Source organism: Sporothrix schenckii (genome assembly GCF_000961545.1).
Source record: "Sporothrix schenckii 1099-18 chromosome Unknown Cont47, whole genome shotgun sequence".
In the NCBI taxonomy this organism is placed as follows: Eukaryota; Fungi; Ascomycota; class Sordariomycetes; order Ophiostomatales; family Ophiostomataceae; genus Sporothrix; species Sporothrix schenckii.
This window is the reverse complement of record NW_015971148.1, coordinates 4,887,884-4,899,952: the sequence shown is the minus strand read 5'-3', so window position 1 is coordinate 4,899,952 and position 12,069 is coordinate 4,887,884. Positions and strand designations below refer to the sequence as shown.

At 59.9% G+C, this 12,069-nt stretch overlaps 3 protein-coding genes across 3 annotated transcripts; 1 reads left to right on the top strand and 2 right to left on the bottom strand.

The window, feature by feature from the left end:
• Positions 1-880: 880 nt before the first annotated feature.
• SPSK_04611 (uncharacterized protein) lies at positions 881-1,393 on the top strand (the record flags this gene model as incomplete). The annotated part of the gene is made up of 2 exons (XM_016731412.1): positions 881-1,102; positions 1,178-1,393. 2 exons carry the CDS (start codon positions 881-883, stop codon positions 1,391-1,393), a joined length of 438 nt encoding a protein of 145 aa, XP_016586071.1.
• A 356-nt stretch (positions 1,394-1,749) lies between these two features.
• On the bottom strand, positions 1,750-4,890 carry SPSK_03939 (dipeptidyl aminopeptidase; the record flags this gene model as incomplete). The annotated part of the gene is made up of 2 exons (XM_016730754.1): positions 1,750-1,865; positions 1,932-4,890. The coding sequence occupies 2 exons, from the start codon at positions 4,888-4,890 to the stop codon at positions 1,750-1,752; spliced, it is 3,075 nt and encodes a 1,024-aa protein (XP_016586070.1).
• A 1,537-nt stretch (positions 4,891-6,427) lies between these two features.
• SPSK_03851 (clathrin heavy chain) lies at positions 6,428-11,774 on the bottom strand (the record flags this gene model as incomplete). The annotated part of the gene is made up of 3 exons (XM_016730666.1): positions 6,428-11,029; positions 11,175-11,543; positions 11,688-11,774. 3 exons carry the CDS (start codon positions 11,772-11,774, stop codon positions 6,428-6,430), a joined length of 5,058 nt encoding a protein of 1,685 aa, XP_016586069.1.
• Positions 11,775-12,069: the final 295 nt, after the last annotated feature.

Here is a 12,069-nt window from a genome sequence, read left to right as displayed (position 1 = left end):
GAAATGTGGCTGCCTAAACACACATCTCCGCGCCGCGCTTGTGGATGTGACCAGAAGCGCGCCAGAAGAAAAGAACACGGGACTGTGAAAGGAAATGAGCCACAAACTTGCGGGCTCGGTCGGAGAAGCAAAAGTCAAAAGAAAGCAAAGAAATGCGAGTTACGATTGGATGGTTCGCGATTGACGTCTGCCTCACGAAGCATGGAGCCATTGAATGGCTTGAAGGCAGTTACCAATGTTCGCATTGGTGCGCCGTTTCTAGCATACTTTGGAGGGTTTTGGTGCACTGCCTTGGCGAATTGCCTGCAAGCAAAGCGCTGGAAACGGCTCGTTTTTCGTATCGGTCAGAGTGGGTCCCGCTTTCCTTGGGCGAAATGCCGATGCGCCGCCAGGGCAGGAACCACCAATACATGTCGATGTGTGCCACACGAAACACGAGAAAGGCAGGAACCTGCCTCTCAAGGTGACACTGCGTGGAGATGGAAATACTGTGTATGCAAAAGAAGAAAATGGATCGGGCTGCAAGGCGAAGCCGGCAATCTAGGCTTGTGGATTTGGCGCGGGTCTTGGAAGCTAAGCTCTTCATCATGATCGTCAAAGCCGCTTTCTTCAAAGGGAGTCGAGCTGCACACCAGCCACCATTGTAGATATAAAAGACGTGCATCTGCCACGTCTTGGGATTTTCGTTTCGCTCCATTCCATCCTCATCTCCATCTCCATCCTCATCTTCATCTCCTCATCGTGTCTTCCTCTCTCTTTTTCCTCCACGTCACTAGTTGTCCGAAACGTAACTACCAAATCGGGCAAGCTACATACCAACCACAGTCACCAACCACATCCAATCACCAACATCTAACTACATCCCCCGTCTCCCTTCACAATGCCTCGCAACGACATGCCCCCGGAGCTCAGTGACCTCCACTGCTTCACTGAGACCAACGGCGTCATCACGACGACCATGATCGACATCCCCGGCTACCGCGTCGTGCGCGTGCTCGGCGCCGTCTACGGCCTGACCGTGCGCTCGCGCAACTGGGCCGCCGGCCTCGGCATGGTTCTCAAGAGCATGGCCGGTGGCGAGCTGAGATGGTTTACCCATTTGGTAGGTCCACCACGGCGTGCACGCCGCTTTTCAATGTCTGCCATGTCTACCTCATACTAACTTGCTGTCCCCCAGCTCTACTCGGCGCGCAACGATGCGATTTCGCGCGTGGTCAGCGAGTGCCAGAGCCGCGGCGGCAACGCGGTGATTGCGCTGCGGTTCGACGCCGGCGACATGGGCGGCTTTGCGCAGGTCTGCGCGTACGGCACGGCCTGTGTTGTCGAGAAGATTGACGAACAGCTGCCCGAGTACCCGCAGCTGGTCCGGCAGCAGATGCTGAACCAGGTGTAAGGAGGTGTGCGGAGGAAAGTGTACGGAGTGCTGTGATACCAGTTTGATTTTGTACTCTGCCATTTTTTGTGTTTGAAGTTTGGGGGGTCTTATCTGATTAAATATGAACACGTAATTTCAAGAAAGTTAATTAACGATAGGTTTTTTTTTCTAAAAAAAAAATAAAACAATAAAATAAAGTAACACTCTCGCGACAGTGCTTTATTTCATACAAAAAAGCTGCTAAAATACAACTAGCTTGCAAACATAATTAGGAATGATATACAATCAAATGTCTTACACAAAATACGTAAAACGCCATGCCACGCCAAACGCCTGCTCCCTCTACACGCGATCCAAAGACAGCATAGCCAAAACTACGCAACGGGCTGGCCGACCGCTTGCCGCTTCTTCTCCTTGTTGTCCACGGGCTTTGCATCGTTGACCTTGAGCCACTCGCCATTGAAGGCATTAATGAGCCAGTTTTCGAGTTCTGGGGTGGTTAGCAGGACAAAGACAAAAACACATAACAAACATAAACATGCAAGTACAAACGTACTGTCGTAGACAATCGTGTTGCCGTTGTGAAAGTAGATGCCGTGGTCGCTGTCCGGGAAGACGTGCACGTCGTAGTTGCTGACGCCCGCCAGGTCGAGGCGGTCCAGCAGCGCCAGCGAGTTTTGAAAGTGCACATTGTCGTCGGCGACGCCGTGCATGACGAGGAAGCGCGCGTTCTGCGCGAGCGCGGTCGCGTTCTGCACGCTGCTGGCGTCGTAGCCGGCCGCATTGGCCTGCGGCGTGTTCATGTAGCGCTCCGTGTAGATGGAGTCGTAGAAGCGCCAGTCGGTCACGGGCGCGACCGCCATGCCATACGAAAACGTCTGCCCGGCATCCTGCTCGAGCGTCTTGAGCGTCGTGAACCCGCCGTACGACCAGCCCCAGAGGGCGAGGCGCTTGGCGTCCACGTACGGCAGCGCCGCCCAGTGCTTGGCCGCCGCAATGTGGTCGTGGGCCTCGACGACGCCGATGCGGCCGCGGACGAGCACGCGGTTCTTGCGCCCCATGTAGCCCGTGCCGCGCGGGTCGACCGTCACGACAACGTAGCCCAGACTGGCGGCCACGTACGCCTGGAAATCCACGCGGAACTCGTGCTTGACCTCCTGCGACCCGGGGCCGCTGTACTGCTGGAAGAGCACCGGGTACGTCTTGTGCGGGTCAAAGTGCGGCGGCCGGCGCTCGACATAGTTGAGCTGCACAGGCGGGTCGCCGGCGTCGTAGCCGGGCACCTCGAGCGTGCCGTAGATGCGCAGGGGCAGGGCGTGCTTTTTCGCACGGTCCGCCAGCTCGGCGTTGTCTTGCAGCATGTGCTCAAAGGTCGCTGTCGATCCGGACGACGATGCGGCCGCGGCCGCGGCCGGTGTGCTAATCACCTTTTGCCAGGGAATCCCCGGCCCGCGGTACTCGAGCAGCACGTAGCCCGCGCCGGCCGAAAAGGACGCGGCGTAAAAGCCTTCGGCCGACGTGTCGGTCAGCGCCGTCGGGCCGCTGCCGCCGTGCAAGTCGACACTGTAGACGTGGCGCTGTGTCGCGCCCTGGATGGTGGCGACAAAGTACACCAGGTTCCGCTCGAGGTCGACGCCGGACGGCGCGCTGACAACTTCCCAGTCCGGGCCCGTGGTGAGCATGATGGGGTCGGGGTTCTCGGGCGGCGTAAAGTACGCCAGGTGGTCGCCGTTGTTGTAGACAATGGTGTCAATGTAGCCGTCGTCCGGCCGTTGGCGCGCCGGGTTGGCGGGCACATAGCGCGTCGTTGTCGAGATCTCGAACCAGCCGCCGTCGATGTGGCCGACGTCGACGGTGCGCACGGCCTGGCCCGTGCGCGCGCCCACGTCGACCACCACGACGCGCATCACGTCGCTGATGCGGTTGGTCTCCTTGACGAGCACCTTGTGCGGGCCGGCCCACAGCACCGTGGTGATGAGGCGGTTGTCGTCTGCAAAGTCGCCCGAGACGGGCACCGTGAAGACGTCGCCCTTGGCCACATCGTAAAACTGCAGCTTGACGACAGGGTTGTGCGCGCCCGCCTTGGGGTACTTGATCTGGCGCACCTCCGGGTAGTTCTCCTCGCCCGGCAGCGGGTCGGTCAGACTGGGCCGCTCGATAAAGTACTGGACCGGGTACTCGGGCACCCCGGTCTCGTTGGTGCGCAGAAACGCCAGGTAATGGCCGTCGGGCGACCACCACGTGGCGCTGGCGCCCGCAAAGACCTCTTCCTCGTACACCCAGTCGGGCACGCCGTAAAACAGCTCGGCGCCGCCGTCCGTGGTGACTTGCTTCACGGGGCTCGCGGCGAGCAGACTGGCGTCGGCGGGCACCGGCCGCAGAAACAAGTTGTTGTCGCGCGTAAACGAAACGGCGTCGCTCGCGGGGCTCCACTGCGCCAGCTGGATGCGCGCGTCGGGCTCGCCGGGCACGAGCGGCTCGACCGCCTGCGAGGCCACGTCCAGGACAAAGTAGGACGCCGTCGACGAGTGCCGCCAGTTGGACTTGGTGTTGACGCCCAGCAGCACCTTGGCCATGTTTTTGCTGGGCAGCGTCGTGCTGATGACGTACCGCGTCGGGCCGTACTGGAAGGCAGCGTCTTTTACGAGGGTGCGGCTGAAGATGGTGGTGCTGGACGAGGCATCGGTATTGGCACCGGCATTGGCACCGGCACTGCTTGCCAGGCTGTGCACGTCCTCGGCCGCCAGAAACACCTTGCCCGGCACGTCGCGGCTGGTCTCGAGCAGCAGGCCGTCCTCGCCGGCCGGGCCGCCCACCCACTTGATGCTGGCGCGCTTGGGCGAAAAGTAGCCCTCGGCCAGCTGGGCGCGCGTAATCTTGCGCAAGCTGCCGCGTGCTGCCGTGGCCATCGGGTCGTGCTCGTAGTTGGAGCCGTGCACGTAGGAGTGGTGTGTCACGTAGATGGCGAGACCGCCGAACCAGGCGACGGCAATCATGGCGGTGAAGATGAGGACCAGCCGCCGCAGGCCGGGGTCCATCTTGGTGTAACGGACGGACGTTGTATACGACGGGCTGTCTCCGTCCGCCGCGCCGTTTCGGTCTCGCTCTCGGTCTCGGCGGTTGGCGTCTGCGCCATGGCCGTTGGCACTGTTGTTGCTGTTGGTCCCGCCCAGGAACGGCCCGGTCTCGAGATCGTAGTCGGCGCTGTTCTCGTCCTTGAGCGGGTCGTCGTCGTCAAAGTCGGACAGCCGGTCGCGATGGGCACGGCCGGGGCTGCCGGCGTTGTCCTGTGTGCTGCCCTTGCGCGAGGACCGGGATGCATTGGCCGTCGACTCCATGTCGGCACGCTCGCTGATGCGCTCGAGGATGAGACTGGCTGTCGAGACGGACGACAGCGACTCGTGCGACATGCGGTGGCCATGGTCGGTGTTATCGTCGTCGTCGTCGGCGAAAAACGGCGGCGTCAGGGACGAAGCATCGGCCGGCGGCGGTGGGGAGAGCGGTCGTGCGGCCATGTTGGGGGGTTGGGGAGACGTAGAGACGGACGTCTCAAGGTCTTGGGTCGGAGGGCGAGGATCTCGGGGTGTAGGGACGTTGTCGAGACAAGACTGGTTATCGTTTCGGGTTACCGTCTCAGACAAGGCATGGTTTGACACCTGCCCCCGTGCTGTCTGGCGCTCCGTCTGCTCAAAGGACAAGGGCCGAGCATCAATCTAGATAACAAGACAGAACGTTTGACGGCTTCGAGAGCAAGTCGAGAGAAACGAGCGATTGACAAAAGCAATGAACGACCGTCGACCAAACGCAGTGTGCAATGTCAAAACAAAACACAAAAAGAGGCCAGCCTCTTTGGTTGCCTGGGGGCGGATGGGGTGTAGTGTCGCAAAGAGGTGTCTGTGTGTCCGTTGCGTGTCAACCTGTTGGATGGAGAAAGGAGTAAGGAGAGCTGTCTCTTGTCCTCTCCGGCGATGCTCTTTTGGAGAGCTATTGAGCACCCGATTGGGAAAGCCTGGCTGGCACAGGCTACAAAGAAAAGGACCAAAGGTCTAAAGGGAAGGAAAGAACGTTGTTGCCCGTCAAAGGGAGTTGGCGAGAGCGAGGCAAGAGCGATCGGTGGCGGGCTAGCACGCGCAATAGGGTCGCGACAGTTTGCGTTGGTGGCACGCCTTTTGGCCTTTTGGCTCTCTGGGCTTCAGCCGTCAGGGGCATCTGTTTCCGGCCACCTGCTGTTTCGTCATCTGCCGCCAAGCACCCAAGGCCTGGCTTCTCTGGGCGGCCGGGCGGGCATTGGCTAATTCGGCGCAGGGGTAATTACAGTGGAGCTCACGCTCACGCCTCAGGAGCCAACGTGCTAACGTGCTAATTGTTAATAGTGTTAAGCCAACTGCGGCCGCATCGACAAGTTCTTCATAATACATCACGACCACCGTCAACAGGCACAGGTTTGTTAAGAGTGATTAAAATTTCTGAACTTAGCTATGGTACATGAAAGCGCAAAGACAAATAAAAGAGATACAAGGAAATGGGTGTTTTGCGAGAGACGTTTTGGGTCGCGTGTTTTTTTTTCGTTCAGATGATCGAGAACACATTTCCACCACCACACGCCGTTTTGGTTACATAGCCACAGAGAAGTAAGGAAATGATAAAAAGCAAATCAAAGTCGGACACGCACAAGGCAACAGAAAACAGCAACTAAAAAAATAAAAAGCGCAGCAAACACCCCTCGTTCGTCGAACGTATACAAACCGTCTTTTTCGTCTCTTCTCCAACCAACCTCGACTGTCTTCGCTCTTCTCCCCGAAAGGGACAACAAAACAGAAGAGACCAGACCAGCTAGCACGCCACCGGATGTTGGCAGGTGCATGGCTGGCGAGGAACCGCAAGCCGCGTCGGCGCATACGGGAGTGGATAGAACCACGCGTGTGGCGCGCCAACGCCGCCGTGCGGCGGGAGAGAAGCAGGCGTTGGAGGGGTGGGCGCGGGCGCGGGTGCGGGCGTCGTCATGGAGGGTGTCATTATGGCTGTGAACATGGGGCCAGCCGAAGTCTGCCTCTAGAACCCGAATCCGGTAGGCTGCGGGGCGAAGCCGTTCGCGCCTGCAAACGGCGCGGGCGACGCACGGCCCACGCTGCCGCCGGCACCCGTCGGCCCGGCCGTGATCATCAGCCGGTTGCCGCCCAGGATCGGCGTGTTGTCCTCGACCGTCTCCTGCTCCTTCTCCTTGGCCTTGCGCTCCTCGTTGTCCGCCTTGAGCACCGCCAGCTCCTTGGTCTGCTGGGCCAGCAGGTTGATCAGGTACGGCATCGTAAAGTCCGTCAGGCCGTGGCGCCACGAGAGCTCCAGCACAACGTCGGGCCGGATCAGGTCGTGGCACGCGTACAGCATGCCCACGTAGCACTCGCGGTTGCCCGTGTCCACAAAGTAGCGCAGCAGCTCCTCGACGACCTCGCTCTTGCCCGAGATGGCCGCCGTCTCGACGGCGTCCTTCCACAGCTTGTCCTGCTTCGAGAGCGCAATCGACTTCTCCCACCGCTTGTTCTTGCGGTAGATGTTGGCGGCAATCTGGCGGAAGAAGACCAGGTCGTGCTTCTCCAGCCGGGCGGCCAGGTCCACCGGGTCGTAGTTGTCGTAGTGCTCGACCGAGTCGCGCAGCGTCTTGTAGTCCTCCTCCTCGATCAGCAGGTCGTTGATCGCATCGTTGACCGCGCGCTTGTTCTGCGACTGCACGTTGAGCAGGAACGGCTTGATCAGCGGCAGGTTGTCCGACTTCTGGAACATGCGCACCACACGGTTGACGTCGATGCGCGGCGTCAGCGCCTGCAGCAGGTCCGTGATCAGCGACGGGTGCTGCTCCAGGTAGAAGTTGATGGCCTTGTAGTAAATCTCCAGGTTGGCCACCTTGACCACAATCTCCTTGAACTGCTGGTGTTCCCACGAGTTCTCGGGCCGCTCAATCACCGCCAGCGCCGCGTTGTCAAACTCGTCGTAGTGGTAGTAGCAGAAAATCAGCTCGGGCCACAGGTTGGCCTCCTCGCAGGCACGGATCATCTTGGGCAGGTTCATGCGGCTCCAGAACAGCTTCAGGTGCTCCATCAGCCGGTCCGGCGTGTATCTCGACAGCGCAATGCCGAGCTCCGTGAACATGGCCATGTGCGCACGCTCCAGGCCGAGACCCTGCTCGAGCAGGTTGATCAGCTCGTCAAAGTAGCCGTTGCGCTCGTACTGCTTGACGAGCTGCTGCAGCTGGTCGGCGTCGATGATGAGGTTCAGGCCGCAGATCAGCGCAAGGCGGAACTCCTTCTTCTCCACGCACGCCTCGTGCACCTCGCGCCACACCTTGATGTTGTTGGCCTTGCGGGCCGCCTCCACAGCCGCCTGGTAGTCGCCGAGGTGCACCAGCGTCGTCGCGAGCTTGGCCCAGTTAGAGATGCTCGAGAAGAAGATCTTGGCCGCCTCAAAGAGACCCTCGCCATACGCCTTGTCGCCGGACTCCTCAATGTTGGCCACGTTCGTGCCGCGCAAAAAGTCCTCCAGCTCCGGCAAGTTGTCCAGGCGCGCATAGCAGAAGGCGAGCGCGGTGTCAATGGCAGGCTCGCGCAGCGTCTTGCGCGACATCAGCAGGTACTTGACAAGCTCCTCGTTCTTGCCCGCGTGGGTGGCCGTCTCGATGACCTCCTCGTAGTTCTTGGGGTCCTGCGCCTTGATGTACGAGTCGATGGAGTCGCTCACGCGCAGGCCGTCCAGCTGGGCTTTGGCAACGCGGCTCCAGACCTCGGGGCTGTCGACCTCCTCGGCGTATGCCTGGGCACGGTCGATGCTAACAACGTGCTCGACAAGAACGTTGACGGCGCTGGCGCTGTCGTTGATCTTCTTGAAGATCTCAAACGCTTCCTCGTACAGGCCGACGTTGATGCAGGCCGCCGAGATCTCTTGCGGGTCGAACGCATCGAGCTTGTGAATGTAGTCCATGACACGGGCCTTGTCGGCCGTGGTGGCCGTAAACAGCAGTAGGTTCTGCAAGCTCTGGTTGTCGCTGAAGGGAGACGGCTCCAGCACGATCTTCTCGAGGAGCTCGATAAGCTCGGCCGGCAGATCGGCCTTGAGGAAGCAAGCAACGGCCTCCGACACCTTGGTGGGGTCAGTGCACTCGGGCACGGCCGTAGAGATCACCTGGTCAATGACCGAGCGGCGGTGGATGTTGTTCTCGCTCAGGACGAACTGCCACAGCTCACGGTCGGCACGCTCAAGCAAGTAGCGGGCTTGGGCGCGGTACATGGAGTTCTCGTTGGTGACATTGACGAGCTCCAGGTCGTTCTGGCCCTTGCTGTAGGCGATGTAGGCCAGGTTGGGATCGCGCTTCTCGCAGTACTTGCCGACGGACAGGGTATCGTACTGGTCGTTCTCCTTGAGGAACTTCTCGGGGTTGTTGTTGGAGTCAATGTAGATCTTGGCGAGCGCGTTGTAGATGGCCTGGTCGTGGTTGCCCGCAGCCAGAGCAGACTCGAGGAAAGGCAGCAGCAGCTTGAGGCGGTTGCGCGACTCCACCTCCGACACCAGCTGGTCAATGGGGATCGGGCCCGGCTGCACGGACGCAAGCAGGTTCTTGATGATGTTCTCGTCGCAGTCAACATCGAGCAGACCGCCGATGACGGCAGGCGTCCGCGACGGGTTGATGCGCTGAACATAGGCCTCAATGGACTGGAACTGCTGGTTCTGGTAGAGGAAGAGGATCAGGTCGTGGACAAGGTTGAAGCGGTCGCAGACAATGATCAGCGGCAGCTGATCCTGCAGCTTGGCCTCCTTGAGGAAGTTCTTGACCTTCTCGGCGTTGTAGTGGTTGCTCTCGCGGCAAATGCGCTCGACCTCCTGGAACTGGCCCATCTTGGTGGCAGCCTCAATGTACTTGAAGTGCACCTCCGAGTCCTCCGACAGGTTGACAATGCTACCCAGGTAGTAGTACAGGCCCTCGGACGTCTTGTACTTCTCGAACAGGTCGACGAGGTTCTGGGGGCCCAGGAGGTCCGAGTACTTGGTGGCGATCTGGACAACGGACTGGAGGTTCTGGCGGATGTTGTGCTTCATCATGGCATCCAGGCAGTCCAGGGATTGCTCGACAGAGAGCTTGCCAAAGAACGTGGTGAGCCACTCCGGGTCGAAGTCGGCCGTGCCGGGGACGTTGATAACGACACGCTTGACGGCAGCGGGGTCCTCGTAGAGATCCAGAGCCCAGCGGAACAGACCGGCCTGCTCACACAGCTTGGCAATCTGTGCCTTGTCGAAGTGCGTGAACATTTGGTTGCTGAGGATGGCGTCGGCCACCTGGGGCGCGTTCAGGAGATTCATCTCCAGGAGGCGGGTCTGGAGGTGAGCCTGCTCGGGGCGGTTCTCCTTCAAAGCGTCAATGAGGAACGCAGTGACCTGCGGCAGCAGGCTCTGCGACTGGAACACGTCGACGGCGCGCTCGAGGTCGATCAGGGGGCCGCCCTCGTTGTTGGCCAGCATGGTCGCGAACTCGACAGCCTTGTCTGGGTTGGCGCGGGCGACGTGCTGCAGGAGCTGCATGTAGTCGGGGGTGTAGCCGGCTTTAGTGGCGTATGGAATGATCTCGTTAAAGCGGTTAGCTTGGGCGAGCGAGGCGACGACCTTGTGGGGCACGTTGGCCTTGAGGTAGATGCGCAGAGCCAGGGCCAGATCCAGCGGCCGGACCATGTCACCCAGCTGCTCCGAGCTGTACAGCTTGTCCTCCTTGGCCCACTTCTCGAGAAGCTCGGTGCGCTTCTGGGCGACAACGGGTTGGGCCAGCTCCAGCGTCTCGGTCATGTTCAGACTGCCCTTGTCGAGCAGCAGACCAAAGTACTGCAGGATGTACGACATCTGGCCGGGCTGTTGGGGAAGCCGCTTGAACTTCTCAATGGTCTCCGACGTGCGCAGGAAGCCCTGCGGCGAGTTGGCGGCCACGCGGGCAGCCTCAACGTAGTTGCCGGCGTTGAAGAGCTGCTCGAACTGACGGCCATAGAGCTGCTCGGCGCCAGGCAGGTCGCCACGGGAGGCAATCTTAATCGCCAACTCAGTGTTGGCCGGGTTCTGGAGAAGGTAGGGGATGATGGTCGTCTCGTCAACCTTGACGGACAGGGTCTGACCCTTGCGGTTGATACCGACAACGCCAGTCGACTCGCTGTCCGTGCAAGATACGAAGATGGTCTCGCTCGACATGCGGTTCATGAAGATGCAGGTGCCAGTCTCAATGTCGTACAGGTGGATGAAGCCGTACTTGGTGATGAGGTAGACGATGCCATACTTCTGCGACACCTGAACCGCAACGGGGAAATCGTTAACGGCCTCCGCGGGGAAATAGACATCGACGGCCTTCTTGGGGAAGGCGGGGTTGGCGTCGGGCTTGTCGATCTCGACAATGTGCAGCTTCGCGGCGGCGGCAGTGCGAACGGCGAAGACGAACAGCTTCGAGACCTGAGGGGCGCCGTCCATCTGGTATGTGGCGAAGGAAGCGGCGTGGCCCTCGATGGCCTGGCTAACACCGCGCTCTTTGGAGTAGAGCTGGATGGAGCCAACGACACGGCCCTGCTGCTGAGAAATGCCGACGACGGCCATCCATTTGCTGTCGGCGTCGATGCGGTAGTTGATGATCTGGCAGGCCTGGAGGAGTGGGAAACAGTGGGGTTAGATTACTGTGGATTCGCGACCGCCTTGGTAACTGAGCAGGCGCCTCTAGCAGACGGACAGCAACCAGAAACCGGACCTGCCAAAGAACAGGGAACGAGGGAACGGGTTAAGAGCTTACGTTCATCGCGGCATTCCGCTTGAAGACCTCCACAGGGGCCTTGTTCGCCTCAAACACGTCCCAGTGGTGCACGCCAGTCTCGGTGACGAGGCCAATGGTGCTCTCGCTGATCCACTTCCAGTAGACGACGTCCTCGTTTGTGGTTGCCGAGTTCAACTTGGCCTTCTTCTCGAGGTCAAAGATCTGGAGTGTCCGGGACTGGGCCCGCAGGGCAATGACGGGACGCGACCAGTGCATGATGGCGCTGTCGGCCTTGATGCCACGGCGCATCACATTGCTGAGGTTCTGGAGGTCCACGATGACGACTTCGGGCGAAGCGGCCTCGTTCTTCTTCTCGCGGACGCAGACGTATCGGTCGGACTCTAATGTCTATAGAAGGGATTAGCAGGTGTGTTGTGAGTAAAAGGCGAGACGAAAGAGAAGACGCCAGATGAGATTAGGCCCCTCTTCGGAGTTCGCCCAACGGCACGAAGGAGGGGCCAGAAAACGCGTCGCAATGTTGACTGCACGTACGCAAGAGTTGAAGCCGATGGCCTGGCTGTCGATACCGATCGAAGTGAGCTGGACGATCTCGCCCAGCTTGATGGGTAGCGGTGCCATGGTTGGTGGCTGTGTGCGGGAGACAAGCTCTCGATCAAGCTGACGAAAACAAGAGAGGGCGCGGTGATGCGCAGGCTAGGTCGACGAGCTCGCCGGCAATGGATGGGCAAAGAGAGAGACGCTCGATTCGACGACGGTTGGATGAGGGTTCGCGAGATCAACAGGAACCGGGTCTGCTGAGAAGACAAACGAAAGCTGTCGGGACGAAAAGGAGAGAATGAGGAGGTAGTTTACGGAATCCGTTAGCTTCCCGCACAAGCGGGAAATAGGCGGCAGGGGGGAGATAGAAGCTGAA